Raw genomic sequence first — 15,123 nt, forward strand, 5'->3', positions numbered from 1 at the left:
AGTGCCACTCGTAATTACTCTGCCTCAGCGTTTGGTTTTTGTTATCAGGGCATAAATGGTGAACCAGCAAACGATTTTCAATCGTCAGGTTTGCACTCTGACAGTAATAATCCCAGAAATCGGCTGAAAATGTCAAGCAGTGCCTGTTTGCAAAGCTACTTTATGATTTTAGGCAGGTTTATTGCCTTTGCACACATTGTTCTAAGTTGTGTGGTAGTTCTACTTACGTCAGGACCATTCGTGAACAGTTTACAACAGTTTCGGTTTTGTTTCTGCATCACGAAATTTATATTTAGCGCTATTACGCAGTTACCCAACTTCAAGGCTACCTGCCATGGCGCCTTGAGCGTCCGCAACTGATCCTGGAACAAAGCATGCCGCTCCTGATTTCAACCAACCCTAACTCGATTTCTGCAATAAGTCAAAAGATGATAACCAGTCGCCAGATATCTGTTCCGACGAGTAGAGCGCTTCAAACCGGCCTTACACTGCCAGCTGTTCGCCTTCCAGTTTCGTTTCCATACGAGGGTATATCCGGGTGTCTAATATTACTGCTTAGTTTAACTGTCTATTCGGACGGAGTCTCCGATAAGTTTCTGTACTGTTTCATTTGAAAAATGTTAGGTGGCGCTGCAATGGAGGAGGCTTGTTGTGCTGATCTTTTTTATCGCGCAACTGCTATTTGGCCAAAGTTTGCAGGGCCCGATTCTAGCGCATCGTACCTCATTTTTGCAAGCAAGGCTACAATTGCGAGTAAGAAGGTGATAATGAAGCCCAACTTTGTTTTGAGAGATACCGTAACTGACCGTGAACGTCACACGGAGTTCTGTTTTCAACTTCATGCATGTTTTTTCCGCATCGCGTGCTTGTCACAAATATTGTGCTTGCTGTAAATGCAGTCAGTAATTGACAAGATATTTCTACGTTACGTGGCGACAAATTGGTACCTTTGATAATGCCAAACCACCAGATTTCTTCCATGGAACCACCCGGAATTGCACATTTTGAAATGGAGGTTGGGCTTCACCGCATGTCACGAGCACCACGTGTGCGAACATTTTTTTTATATCTGACAAACTGTTCTGCGCAAGTCGATTTTTCTAGGGCGTGTTTTTGAAATGTTTCCCTACAAAATGTATATTCTAATTTTTTTCTATTGCCGGTGGTTTGTAATACACACCTCCTCTTTTAGCATTTTTTTGACAACTTGACAAAAATTTTGATTTTGATATTTTTTTCAGCAATATGATATATGAAAACATTAAAAAAAAACTGGTGTTATTGGAAAGGCCAGTAAATAATCTGCATTTTGTGTTCCTGTAATTAGTGCCTAACCAATTTTTTTAGCAGAAAAAAGAATGTTTTCTTGGACACCTAAAAATCGGTCAATTTTCCCGCGGTCACGAAAGAGTTAATGCATAGTGTCAGAGTCATTGTGACCAAGCTAAACAAGCAATAGAGATTAAAGATAGTACAAGCCTATGCACGAACAGTCAGCTATGATGATTACACCAAAGATAGTTTCTAGGAAGACTTCGAGTCAGCAATGAATAAGGGAACAATGCCATTCATAATTGTGATGGGGCACTAACGCAAAAGTAGTTGAGAAGCAAATGAGAGAAAGGCAATCACAACAGTCAAGGAGATACACTGGTGGGATTTGCAGAGAGAAATAACCTGAGGTTGATGAACACATTCCTCTACAAACGAAAGAATAGAAAATGTACAGGTGCTGTCAAAAGTAATGGGAACACAGTCCCGTAAATTTACAGGAATTTTTTCTTCCCGAAACTGCCTGGCTACATTGGTGTGCCTCTAAACAAGCCCTCCCTCATAGAAAAAGCTTCCTGTAAATCGGTATTGGCTGCCATTAAGTCAGTAAGACAAATATTTTGTGATACAAATCCTCGTTCCAATTACCTATGACGGCCCCTGTACATGGAAAAGTCACGATGGTAAAACAAAGAACGAAATCAACTTAGGTATTGTGCAGGACGTGTACGTGCTAGGCAAGATTTGGAGCAGCAATCATAGGATGGCTAGGTGCAAGGTAAGGCAGAATCTCAATTTTGTGTAGGAAACAAAAGGAAAGCAAAGTAAGAAACCCAGCATGGAGTCATAGCAATGAAGCAGAAGTTTAAAATAACCCTCCAAAACAAATTCACGCTTTTAAAAAAACAGGGAGAACAAGGATAGTGTAGACAGGCTAAATGACAACCAAACAACGGCAATCACAAAACAGCAGCAGCTGAGGAGAAGTATGTAGGAAACAAACTGGAAAACTAGTACCCCTGCTACACAAGCGTCCGAATGTCATTTGAACCAAACGTCATTTGACTCAAATGCCCAGCTGCGCTGCTACACTAGGTTTTGAAATGCCATTCGGCTCAAATGACATTCGAGCCAAATGAGCACCGAGAGAGACATTTGGGATTTCAAATGCCATTTCTAGCACGCTCGCACGCAAAGTCTTCGATCAGCAATAAAAAATATAACACTTCCGACAGTAAAACAAACAAAATATTTTTTGTTTGTGGAACTTTGTTCACTGTTCATTTACTTAAAATATGAATTCAACATATTTAATTTCCACACTCTCAAAACCAAAGGGTCAGTTGCAAAAAAATAAATAAATAAAACTACGCAAACAGTCACCACATTAAGAGTCAAAACTGGTGTCTCTTCTAATTTGACATCATTTTACTACCTTAGACTGCTCCTGAATTTGATTGTTGTATTATTGTACGAAAACGGAACGGGCCGACAACAGCGCCACTACAGCACGGCGAGCGATTTTTAAAGCTTTCAAATGCCATCAAAATTGTAGCGTAGCACGGCGGATTCTGAATGGCATTCGAAGCCCCCCATTTGTGTCAGGTGACATTTGGTTCAAATGACATTCAGACCCTAGTGTAGTCGGGGTATAAGAAATGGACTTGGGCTGGTCATGATTAGGGTAAGAGGGTGGATATCAAGAGATGGGTCTAGAAGAAGAGGAAGGCCATTAATCCAATGGAGAGATGAAATACGGAACTTCTGTGGTAAACGGTGGACTCGATCAGCCCAGGACAGGAGCTGTTCGAAGTGAATGGGAGAGGCCTTCGTCCTGCAGGAGATACCTGAGCAGGCTGCTGCTGCCGATGATGATGAATTAAATCACATCAGTTTTAGCTTTGATTTAATTCATGCATGCTCCTCGTGGATATGACTCTCTGTATAGTCATGTTTTCCCAGTAAAAGCTTCAGTTTAGAGTCCATGTCCGCCTGCGTCCTTCCCTCTCTTTTGTCTCGTATCGTTTTGCACTGCAATCACCATAGATATTTACCAACTTGTCCAGCTCACCGCACTTCACATCTTCTTTCTTGCCCCCCACACCCCCTGCACTCTCAGCAATCGCTGTGCTGGAAACGAGCCAAGTTTTGGCACTCGCATATCTACCCTGTGGTACCAACGGAGTGGCACAAGAACACTCTACCCTCATTGGGAGCATGAGAAACGACCAACGAAGACACCCCACCTGCTGCTCGAAGGAGAACTGGTACTCGAAGACGTTGTGCGAGCGGGCGTCCGGCCTGCCGTTGACGAGCCAGATGTCGTAGTCGATGGGGATGTCCTCGTCCACCGAGTCCTTCCACTTGCAGTCCTTGCCCTCGCCCTCCCGGTAGCAGGACACCATGCTCACGTACCAGAACCTGCGCAAGACAGCAGCCAAGGCAATCCGCGGTCAACCCCTCTCTTCCCGTGCGACGACATGCAACGGATGCACTCGTATGCCAGCCCTCTCCCCTCATAAACGTGAGCGGATGATGCACCCCACTTCAACTTGATGCTGCAGCTACATTTTAACTTGCACTGTACAGCTCCGCCTGTGTCCCTCACGAGGAACAGCCTTGTACCCATCATGCCACTTCTTACTAACACCAGGAGCAGTTACGATTTTAACGACCCATCGTTATGCACATACATATGGACACCTTTTAGGGGCGAAGCCCCTTACGAGCTGGGGCTGTTGGCATCTCCCGTCATCGTCGTCTCATGTAGTCGCGGTACTAAAGCACCGGGACACTCGTTTACCCCTTTGTGCTAGAGAGCTCCATGATTCAAAGACACGAGACTTTTACAGCAAAGCTCTATACCTGTGCCCCCCTCCCAACGGTCTCATCTCTGTTGGCAAAAACGCCAAGAATACACTTATACACTGCACGCTTCACCCCTCCCCAGGTTTCACGTTAGTGAAGATGCCCCGGGATTTTTTTTTTCCTGGTGACAGGCATATTCCAGAACCCACTGGGGGTTGGGGGCAGGAATAGCAAGAGCTCCCTCAACTCTTTTTATGTGCAGACTTAGCCGCTTGACTTGCTGTCCCATTGACATTTTTTGCGCAACTTAAAATCTCCATGTTCCTCCCATAAATTTGGCTGCTTTTATGATGTGATAGTGACCAATTTTACGTTGATAACACTCCCCAAACACGAAGGCAGCTACAGATTGTTGAACCGACGCGCTGATGCTGGTCTGCGTGGCAGCAATTTACACTCAAGTGGAGAAACACAGAGCTGTTTGCCAATCTCCGTGGGCCTGCAGTCTCTCCCTTTTTCGAGCGGGATTACGATATATATTGTAGTGACTGAGCGTCACAATGTAGTAGATAATTGCCGGGCAGGGTCGTTGTTCCTGTGGGAGAAAGCAGCAGACGAAGCACGCAGCTACAAGTCAGCAAAGCAAGTTGAGTCGTCGTGCTATGGTGTGTGAAGCAAGGGCTTGTCATCAGTAAGTAGAGGTGGCAAGTGGGATACACTTGCTACTGGTTGTCAAAGAGTGCTACCATAGAAGCAGAAAGAGGAGTGCTGGTGAGCGTTGCCGGTTTAAGCAGTTCTTTGCTTGTGTGATTGCACCAAGAGGGGTGAGGGAGTGGACGATGTTACCTGTAGAAGCGGTGGCGGCAGACAGACAAACATCCCTGCGATGGATGCCCAACTGGCTCTCAGAAGTGGAAGAGGAATGTGGTGCGCCAACGTAAAAACCACGTGAATGGCTTTAGGTCAACGCACCCATTGGCAATGTGGGGTTTGGCAGCAAGATACACGTGGGCAGGGGCCTCACGCCTTAGTGAATGTAGCGGACAGCAAAGAATTCCCTGCTGCTGTGCAACAGCACTTATATAGTAGCTGCACTGTGTCACCCCTTTCTCCCCTCTGTTCCATGTCTTTGTCAAACCCGCTAGAGTGTTGCGTGTATGTTGTAGGTGCGCATCCTCATGTTCGCACAAGGCATGTTAGCTCTCCGAAGTGAATGTAAAATGTGCACGGAGGGAATTTAGGTCAATGCATCCAGTGGCATTTGTAATGTGGCGGCAAGGAGTGTTCGCGCGGGGGTTAGGGCCTTCAGCTTCAGTGAATGGAGCAGACAGCAAAGTACGGCGCGGTGGCAATCAACACCACCTGTAAAGTAGAGTAGTTGCACTGCTTTACCCGTTCTTCACCTGTTTGCCGCGCTGTGTCGAACCTGCAAGAGCATTATGCGTGCTTGTTGTGGGTATGCAGTCTTGCCGTGTGCCAAAGCCGTGTCCCCCTTGGTGGTGGTGGTGCTCCAGAGAGGGAAACTTTCACTTTTTCGACTGGACAGCATTGTTTCTGGACACTTCCTGACGTAGGAAACCCCGAAACCATGGGTACATACAGAAGCCGTGACGTGGCTTGCCGAGTGTGTTCTCAACTTGATTCTGACCATGACTTATAACCACATTAATGAATAAGCAAGTTCAGCTTGCACGAAGATGCGCTAGTCTCTCTGCTCAGAAGGCACAACGGGGACCGGCCCTGCTACTGAACCGGCAGACAGCGCTCGCCACGGTATGTACCATTCTCTACAATTATTGTTAGTTTGGTAGGCTAGTTTTGTCTTGCCCTTTTGGAAGTAGAAGATTCGTCACTCATTAAACTACAAACGTACTGGGTCATATGGCGCAGTTTGTGATCTAAAGTAGTCGGGAAGAATCAGTGCTTAACACAAGCATTTTTTCAAAAAACATTAACAAAAAGGTCTAGTTTTCTCTCTCAAATGAAATTCAGATTCTAACAGCTTAAAAACTTCTAATTACACAAAACATAAAAAACAGGAATTTTGGCTTCAGCCTTTCCCAGTAAAAAAATGGTTCCGGCGTCACTGGAAGCAAAGCAGGGATAAACCTGTTAAATCTAGGGATAAATCTAACTGTGGCTGCTTGCCACGTAGAGAGAAGATAAACAGGGAGAGGAAAGAGGAGTAGCATCCCCATGTTTACTAGTTCCAACACGCAAATAAATCAGTGTGGAGTCTCTCTAGTGGTTACCCATTACAATGTTTTAAGGTCAAAAGATGCGTTCATGAAGTGATTTCTCTTCCTTCTTTTCCCTGAAAGACTTGGCTCGATGCACATGACTCGCTCTGGCTTCAGAAATGAGCCACACAGCACTTTTCGCATGTACCTCATACACTGTGCCAACCGGGCTTAGCTCTCTAACAATCTCAGTGCTCCTGTTTGCTTGCTTTAGCAGCAGCACCGGCTTTAGCGCAAACGCCTTAGCCCCTGAGCCACCCCTTTACGATAACATAACTTTCCAACAGCTGTCGAACCGTGCTTGGCTACCTGCCTGATGCAACACAAGGGTGCCCTTGCATTCGTCGCACTTTCAAGGCGTTTACCGCTACTCAATCGACAAGCTTCTTATTAAAGGGGACATCATGAAGACAAAATACAAGGTTGATCATTAAAAATTCTGCTTTGTCTTAATAACAACCGTGCCAATCTTATTGCAAACTTCAAATTAATACTCCAGATATTCAAGGTAACAGTGGCGACTCCCTGGCCACTTTCCAGCGATTTTTCTATCGACCTAAGTTTGACCAAGAAGCATGACTCGGTGATTGTAGAGGGACCCCTACTTCTGTTTGATCGAATCACTTGAATGTAAACGTGCAGTTTTGAGGACGATTGTCTTTCTTGGGCTAATTAACCCCTTAAGTGCTTTATTTTTTTTAGAATTTCCCGACCAAAAGTGCCTTTTTTTTTTTATTGCTGATTTCGAATCTGATTGTACTAAAAAGTAGCTAGTCGATGTTGAAAAAATATTTGTACCCCACAGTTAGTCAAATCAACACAATAAAGTTTATTTCTGAAGAATACATAGGAAACCAGCTACCTGCTGCTAACAAAATTAAAAACTTTATAAATAGAACAGTTGCAGATGACACATCTTTCTTCACTTGTGTAGGCTAAGCAGCTTTGCAATAGCAGGAGTGCAAGGAATACCTACATCTCTTCCTTTGTCACTGGTACCCATTTTTTGAGCCGGGAGTGATCACTGGGAGGAAAGCATTTCAACTTTTCAGCCGCTTTGCGATTGGTTTCGTCTACCACGAATGATATAAGTTCATCGTCCAGAAACTGCTGAATATATTCCATAATGTCACCCGGCGATGACAATATGAAAGTCTTGCCTGGAATGGCCAAGAATGGAAAGCGATGAGGCTTCACAGCAGGATTGTCCACATAAAGCAGGATCCACTCGCGAGCACTCGCGATGTTCGCTTCCCCGCTGTCTCCGTCATCACCGGAGGAGCTGCTCAATTCACCGTCATCGCTGTCTTCACTTCCAGAGACAAGATAAACATCTGTATCCGAATCAGCATCACTTGAAGAAGATGACGAAAATGAAAAGCTTCTTTTTCTAGTTGACGGGCCAGCTATGCATGGGTCGGCGCCACCGCACGCCATCGTTTCATAAAAAAAGCGCGCCTTGCCGCAGGAGAAAACTAATTCGTCGAGTAAATGCTGCCATCTAGTGGATGGCACGCAATCAAAGCCGCAGACGAGCGCTTCTCGTCCTGAACAGTATAGGGCAGTACCTATTCCGCTAAGACGAGCTCTGCTCGTCCAAAGCAGTTTGGTGACAGTTTGGGCAGGACGAGCTCTGCTCGTCCAAAGCACTTAAGGGGTTAAACGGAGAAATTTTGGTCTGTCTGTCTGCGACTCGATTCAGCCACCCGTCCAAAGTGAAACAGAAGCTGCGCAATAGTCTTATATACCCACAGCCAAGTGCAAACGTCTAGGTCCGGTGTCACTGTTCATACTTGTCAACACTGTTGAACAAGAACAAGCCATTACGCAGATGTGAGGCAGAAAAACAATACATAAGTGATATTTGCAGTGTTCCTTTATTAAAAAATGCATGGATGCTTGCTTTTTGCGATAACAAATGAAATACTACATCAACTGCGGAAAACCGTCGCCTGCTGTTGCCCGCGCTGCTGGCGGCAATTAAGAAACCAAACGGCAACAGCAACGAAAGGTTCCACTAGACAGGTTCCACGTTACGCTTGGAATGCTCGTGCAGTACGGCATCGTGGTTCTATAAACGTTGCAGTAGGGTGCCTCGATTCACGCGCGTCTCCGCCGTACGGCAGCACTGGCATCGAGGCACCCGACTTGGAGCAGTAGAACACGGTAAATTTAAATTAACTTGAGCAAACCTCTAGTGTGTTGCCTTGGGAGGAATGAGACGGGAGAGGAACAGCATGAGAGGTGAGCGGGAAAGAGACGGGAGGCCTTTACTCGGCAGGGGCGCCAGTCGGCTATCACCTTTCGTTGACATTTGCAAGGAAAGAAGCAGATAGGCGGCCATTTTTTTGCATAACTGTTTTCAGCGCTGGCACAATCTCATTACTCCTGCTCATGTTACATCCCTGTTTTTTGATATTTATTGCATCTTTTTCAGCTAAGGAAACGTATTTTGTGGCTCGAAGAATGCTGAGTTAGTCACCCACGCATAGTTCTTATAAAATTGAACTAAGTCCTATTTTGTGGCACCCTTTCACTGCAGACAATGGTACGACGTACGTTGTTAATGCCCGTGCTACACGGCAACTTTCAATTGGCAGCTGAACGCCCACTTACAAGTTCTTACAATGGGGAACTCCATAGACAATTGGTTCAAAGGCCTTTGAAACGGCCGTGTAGCACAGGCATTAGTCGTTTCAATGCACTCACAAAGCAAAGAAGCAGGATAAAGGCACGCTGCTGCTGCCTTTGTTTTTAACATGGGAAAATCGAGCACCTGATTATGTCTCAGGCAGTCTGCGGATGATCCAGGACTAATAATCGAGGAAGCCCAATGATGCGTATAGATTACAACTATAGAACATCACGGTGTGTGGTTCCGTTAACTGTAAAAAAATTTTTCTGTGCATTATGTTGCGCCGGACCCAACTCAAAACATTGGCCTAAAGTTCAGTCGGATGTAACTTTAGTTTTGAATTCTGGGTTCCGTTGGATGTCACTCTAGAAACTGGCTTAAAGTTCCTTCAGACGTAACTCTAGACACAGCATTGTTTTTTTGTCGTCAGCCAACCAAGCCTGCAGCCTTTGCTATGGTGACTAGGGGATGAATGAGGCACTCAGACTCTTCAAATTCCAAGTATGAATAAATGTTTTTCTATTGCAGCTGGTACACCATGTATTCGTTGACGTACGCTGTCAGTGCGACGTCCAGCTGTTTTGCAGTGTCCCAGATGAAAAATTATCAAGACAATTTGTTTTTTGAGTTTAAGACAATTTTATTTTTAGTTGATCTTTAAATTTTCAAACTAACCCTATGATTTTTTTTTGTTGCTTTGTGAGAACTCCTGGAAGTTCCGAATACCTTCCGCACAACAACTTCACGGTCATTTGCATCAACTCGGAATCCTGTTGACACAAGCGGAAGTACTCGAAACAAATCTCTTTAGGGAAATTCGCACGGTACACTTTTATCTCCGCGATGACTAATCCACAGCAAATTACGTAGAACAAATAAATTGAACAAAGCTTACAACTGAATGCCCTGACGCATCTGCGCGATTTTGCATATAAGCTTTGTTACTGTCACGTTACGAGCATCCATTTTTCGTAGACAAATTACAATAAAATTTAAAGACTAAAATGGGCATGACAATAATGCTTTGAACCGACGCTCGGTGCAAGGTCGCAGCTGTTGTCACGCTGAACAGCTGCAAGACACAATGGCTTTCTGCGTGGTACTCGCCACAGATGTGCACAGTCGAGCAAACTGCAGCCAGTGGGAACCGTTTATGTCCCATTTCCCTGGAAGCAGTACACGTTTATTATTGACGCAGAGCGCTTATCTTGCTCAAATGCCACCGAGGTCGCGACGTATGTGCGTACAAAAAGATAGACTGCAATGCGTGGACTCTGAACTGAAAAAATCTGATTATTTATTTAGTTCACAAAAACCCTCTGGGGAAGGTATTACATAGGGCAATACCTTTCAGTTCTTGAACAGTGCAAAAAGCTCAGGATACTCGTTCGTGCTGTGATTTTATATTTTTCTTTTTCTCGATTTGGTGTTCTTCCCTTACTGTGTGCAGTTTTTTTTTTTTTTTTTTTTCTGATTCAGCATTTACCTGTACGAATTTTGTTCCTGTCTGAACTTTGCTTGCCGCATTTCCTTGCACCCATTTTCAATGTTTTGTTTTCCCCTTTTACTGCTGTCCCTGCAATGTGCAACGTTTACCCCACATCACCGCAGCCATCCCCGTCTGGCGTAGCAAGCCCCGCCGCCAGCAGGGCCGACATCACCAGTCCACATTGAGGGCCCCTCTCTCAATGCCTGGACATCGCTACACAAGGCGGTGCGGATACCTTGCACGGCAGGTTAGGGGTCTCCGCCGTTTATCCTAAAAATAGGGGCCGCTTAAAATCGCGTTCTACGCTCTTCTTCCGCGTCCGAACTCGCGGACAGACCCGCGACAGCGAGTGGAAGCGCAGACCGCAGTCCCCTCGGATTGACCCCAAAAGAAGTCACCTAACCCACTAAAACTACCTGTTGCGAGCAGCGAGTGGGGCAACGCTTCCTGGTTCCGACACGAAATCGAAAGCACGTCGTCGAACCACTTTTTCCCCCCTTTTTATTTCCTGCTCTTCTCTCCACCGTCTGCATCGCTGCGCAGTGTTATATTCAGCGGCAGCCTGTCCAGACGAGTGACCGAGATAGCCGGGTCGCAACGCGAGATTCTGAAAGAAAAATATGCGGCTATTGTCAACGGCGCCCTTGAGTCACCTATCGCCGCGGCTACCGACTCAAACAAACGCGCGCGCGTCATTTGGCGCTTCCCGCAAGGTGCGAATCTCGCCCCTCGCTTGTTCAGGGCAGGGCAATGCGCGGAAGCTGCCTTTCGTAACCCCGGTGGCGGTTGTTTACGGGCCGGGCCGGACAAGGGGTGCGTGTGTGTGGCAAGCAGCTGTGCAGCGGCGCGTTCTAATTAGCATCGGAGTCGGGTGGCGGGCAAATTAGGCGCTGCCACGGGAGTGTGAGTTACAGGCATCTCGCTCACCGCGCTTGATGGAGGTCCCGCACGGTGTAGGTGAACTGGCTGCCAGACACGACGCGGCTGGGTTTGTCCTCGTCTTCGCACAGCTTGCCCGGCGCGCACGGTATGTTCCGGAGAAAGTCCTGCGTGCCGTTCGGGTTGCAGCTGCTGTCAAAGGCGACCCGGTTGATGCCCGCGAACATGAGCTCGCAGGCCGACGCGCGGTCCGTCTCCGTGCGATTGCCATAGTAGGCGAGGAAGTGGTCCCTGTCGACGACCACCAGAGTACCCTTGTGCGTGACGCCGCTGGCGGCGGAGCTGACGTTGCCGTAGATGTAGCCGAGCGTGTTCTCGTGGTCGTGCCGGTCGGTCTTCTTAAAGCCGAACTTGGCGAGGAACGTGAAGAACTCGCCCGTCCGGAAGCTTCCCCGGAGGTGGAGACACTGCGCACTCCATGCCGTCGCGGCGAGCAGTATGAACACGGGGCCAAGCTGCATCGGGGGGGACGGATGGGGCGTCTTCGAGCGCGTTCCGTCAGCTTCACATGCTCGGAAACAAACGCGGTCACGCTGCGCGTCGGCCGTCCTGACACGGCGGCGGCATCACACACGTCTCGCTCCTTCCTCGGCAGCCGAGCAGACAGAAAGCGGGCCGCCTCCTGCTGCCAGACGTGCGCCGGAATAGTTTTCAAAACAACCACTAGACGGCAGCACGTGCGGATTAGCTTTGGATTGACTTGATCGCGTGTATAACTTTGCATTTGGATTGGGCTGGATTTGTTTCGAAAGTCAGTGGCCAAGCAAAGCCAATTGCGTGTCGGCCCACTGACGGCGTCGGTCGTCTAGTCTGGTTTCTGTTGGTAGTCGCTTTCACCAGATTGTGTTCTCCTAATGTCATCTTTTAAACACCCGGTATAATGCAAGGACTAGGCTGCCCGTTAGCATAACCCGGACACCTGTTCTCTTTTTTTTGAACACCCGCACCGGTAAGCTGAGGCGGTGCTTCGGCGCTCGTCGACGATGTCGGGGTCTTACTATTTCGTGATCGTGGGGCACTTTGACAACCCCGTCTACGAGATGGAGTTCCACCCCGCCAACAAGCAGGCGAACAAGGTAAGCTTTGCCGTACTGGCAGCGTTGTTGGCATGACGTTCCGTTTCGGCGTGTAAACACGGGCGTGAAACTTTCAGGAAGACCACCGGTACCTGAGCCAGTTCATCGCCCATGCCGCCCTGGACCTCGTGGACGAGTGCATGTGGGCGACTAACAACATGTACCTGAAAGTTGTGGACAAGTTCAACGAGTGGTTCGTCTCTGCTTTCGTCACGGCGAACCGTATCCTTCGGGTGGTTGGACTGCTTCGCTCGCAACCTGTCGTGCCGCCTGAAGAACACAGTCACAGCTGTTGTTCTTGCGAAAGTGTCGCAGCTACGCCAGATGTTGTGCGTCATATCTGGTGGCCCGCTTCTTGGCTTTTTTTTGCCATTTAACCACAGACAGACAAAAAAAATGGTTGAAAGCTAATCAAAAGCAGCCCGCGTTCATCTAGCTGTGATAAAAAGTTGTGCTTCCTTGACTTCTAGTGACAGGTATGCGCTTCCTCGTCCTTCACGACGTTAAGAACGAGGACGGCATCAAGAACTTCTGCACAGAGATGTACGAGTTCTACGTGAAGGTACGATATTGAGCGCTCCTGTCTGATGCTTGTGAACATCATGTAGACCAGTTCACGAGGGCTGCGTTTCTTTCTGTTCGGCTTACCATTCCCAGTGTAAATGAGAAAAATTGTATCTGTACAGAGAAAGTCATTTAGACCTTACCAACTGAAGCATTGTCACAGAATCCTGCTTTACTATATGGCTAGGCGGAAGCAAAATCCGGCGGTCCCGCGTACGCAGGGAACTCCGGCGCAATCTGCGCATGCTCGAGAAAAACAGGTTGGAGAGGAGTTAGAAGTAAGCGGGTAAAGCTTGGCTGTATTTATAAAACCAGACAAGTCCTACTTACCATGGTAGTGGGACTGGTGCATCTCAGGGAGTGAAAAAGTCGCACTCACAGTGAGCTACTGCGACAGCGGCGTGGGCATGCGGGCGGAACAGCGGGAACGTGGCAATAGCAAACAGTGGCTATACATGTTAGTTTTAAATGGGTGGGCCATGTGTCATACGTAAAACACCGGCTGCACGTTACAGCTTTGCTGATTAAAGGGGCCATGCAGACAAAAACACAAGTTTGGTTCATGCGAAATATTGCCTTGGTAGAACCATTGAACTATACTAAAACTATGTTTAACACACACATCGCTCAAATAAGCCATATAATTAGGGAAAAAGGGAATGGCCATGCGACCAGTCAGCTTATTTCCCGCAACAGAACCTGTGATGTCGTATAGGCCCAGCTGCGCGATTGGCTGAGGCCGGCAAAGGCAAATTAGGCACGGCTTATTAGCTTGCCGAGCGAGCTATTTGCGCTTAAATGTAATGCATATTCATTTTACAGTAGTAAGATTTGTGCAGTAAACAATGAAAGTTACGAGAACACACGTAAAGCATGTAAGTACCGATGCACACTGCTGTTGGTACTGGGTGCACTATGCTTGTTTTAGCTGCACAGCAGTCCGCTGTTTTGGAGTTGTCTCAGACGACACTGGCCGATTGACCTAAGCGACATTGTCTGACGTGATTCTGGTTGTCGAGGATACTCCATGTTTCACGAAACGATTACTTTCTACCGTAACAAAAACAAGCCAGGTGCAAATACGGTCAAAAACAAAGCAACGGCAGGCAACGGTCCATGGCCGAGTATGGTAGCACCATCTGGGTGGACCGACGACAAGCAAGGCTGCAGAACCGAATGACTCAGTGGAAGTTTGCTTAAACGCGTGCACTTATGACTTCATTGCAGACGTCCCGAAAACACGATTTCATAGGAGGATCACAATTTTAACCTAAATTGATTAATTTCTCGGTGATTACGGCATTGTTTTTTGCCAGAGAAACGCTAGGGCACTTGTATTTTGTCTGCATGGCCTTTTTAAGCATCCGTATAGAGTGCATTGGTGCATTTTAGAAATTTGTTTTGTTGTTTGCTTTTCAGTACGCCCTGAACCCATTCTACGAGCACAACACACCAATCAAGTCGGCGACGTTTGACGAGAAGGCGAAGTTTTACGGCAGGAAGTATTTAACAGGCTGAGCGCAGTTTCCCGCGCGACGTGAACCAGCTTGAGAAGTGCTGCCCGTCTGGAGTGCCGCTCAAGACACGTTTGTGGCCGAGTGCTTTCGGACTTTGAGAAACTTGTGTGTATTCGTGTTTTCGCCACGCTCACAAATAAACTTGCTTGCAAAGCGTACTTTGCTGCTTGTTCTTGGAGTCTACGGTTCAATGGAAGCCCATCTGGCCGAAAAAGAACATGACAAAAACAAAAAAAGGGCAGACATTGACCAAATGAAATTTTTTAAAAGAGACGTTTTGGCTTCGCTATATAACCCTTGTTCAGAAGGGAGCAAAAAGTTAACGGCAGCTCTTGTATTGTTCAGAGTCAATCCCTGCTTGCGATTGCATCGTCACAGCCAATGGTTCCATATTGGAAGCAGAAAACGCCCTGCACATTCTACCGCTACCGAATAACATGCACGCACTAAAGGACGCTGACAGAAGGAAAGCCAGAACAAAATGGCTGAAAAACGACCCACACGTATGGTACACAGATGCATTTCCGTATTAACATTAACGAGCGCATTGCGTCGCGGTGATCAACTACCGCAGAAGACTGCC

At 47.1% G+C, this 15,123-nt stretch overlaps 2 protein-coding genes across 3 annotated transcripts in view; one reads left to right on the top strand and one right to left on the bottom strand.

Annotated features, from left to right (window-relative positions):
• LOC144148180 (transmembrane protein 145) overlaps positions 1–12,027 on the bottom strand; it is a 30,065-nt gene extending 18,038 nt beyond the window's left edge. For both annotated transcript variants that reach the window (XM_077679764.1, XM_077679766.1), the window contains exons 1-2: positions 11,372–12,027; positions 3,519–3,693 (exon numbers count right to left, since the gene is read on the bottom strand). In XM_077679764.1, the coding sequence (XP_077535890.1) occupies positions 3,519–3,693; positions 11,372–11,844 (648 nt within the window). In that variant the 5' untranslated portion in view covers positions 11,845–12,027. The remainder of the gene's footprint in view (positions 1–3,518; positions 3,694–11,371) is intronic.
• Positions 12,028–12,133: 106 nt separating this feature from the next.
• Trs20 (trafficking protein particle complex subunit 2) lies at positions 12,134–14,698 on the top strand. The gene is made up of 4 exons (XM_077679769.1): positions 12,134–12,459; positions 12,537–12,681; positions 12,936–13,021; positions 14,443–14,698. The coding sequence occupies exons 1-4, from the start codon at positions 12,367–12,369 to the stop codon at positions 14,539–14,541; spliced, it is 423 nt and encodes a 140-aa protein (XP_077535895.1). The 5' UTR covers positions 12,134–12,366; the 3' UTR covers positions 14,542–14,698.
• Positions 14,699–15,123: the final 425 nt, after the last annotated feature.

The sequence above is a fragment of the Haemaphysalis longicornis genome, unplaced genomic scaffold, assembly GCF_048455015.1.
Source record: "Haemaphysalis longicornis isolate Haplotype H1 unplaced genomic scaffold, Haemaphysalis longicornis Haplotype H1 scaffold_8, whole genome shotgun sequence".
Taxonomy (NCBI): domain Eukaryota; kingdom Metazoa; phylum Arthropoda; class Arachnida; order Ixodida; family Ixodidae; genus Haemaphysalis; species Haemaphysalis longicornis.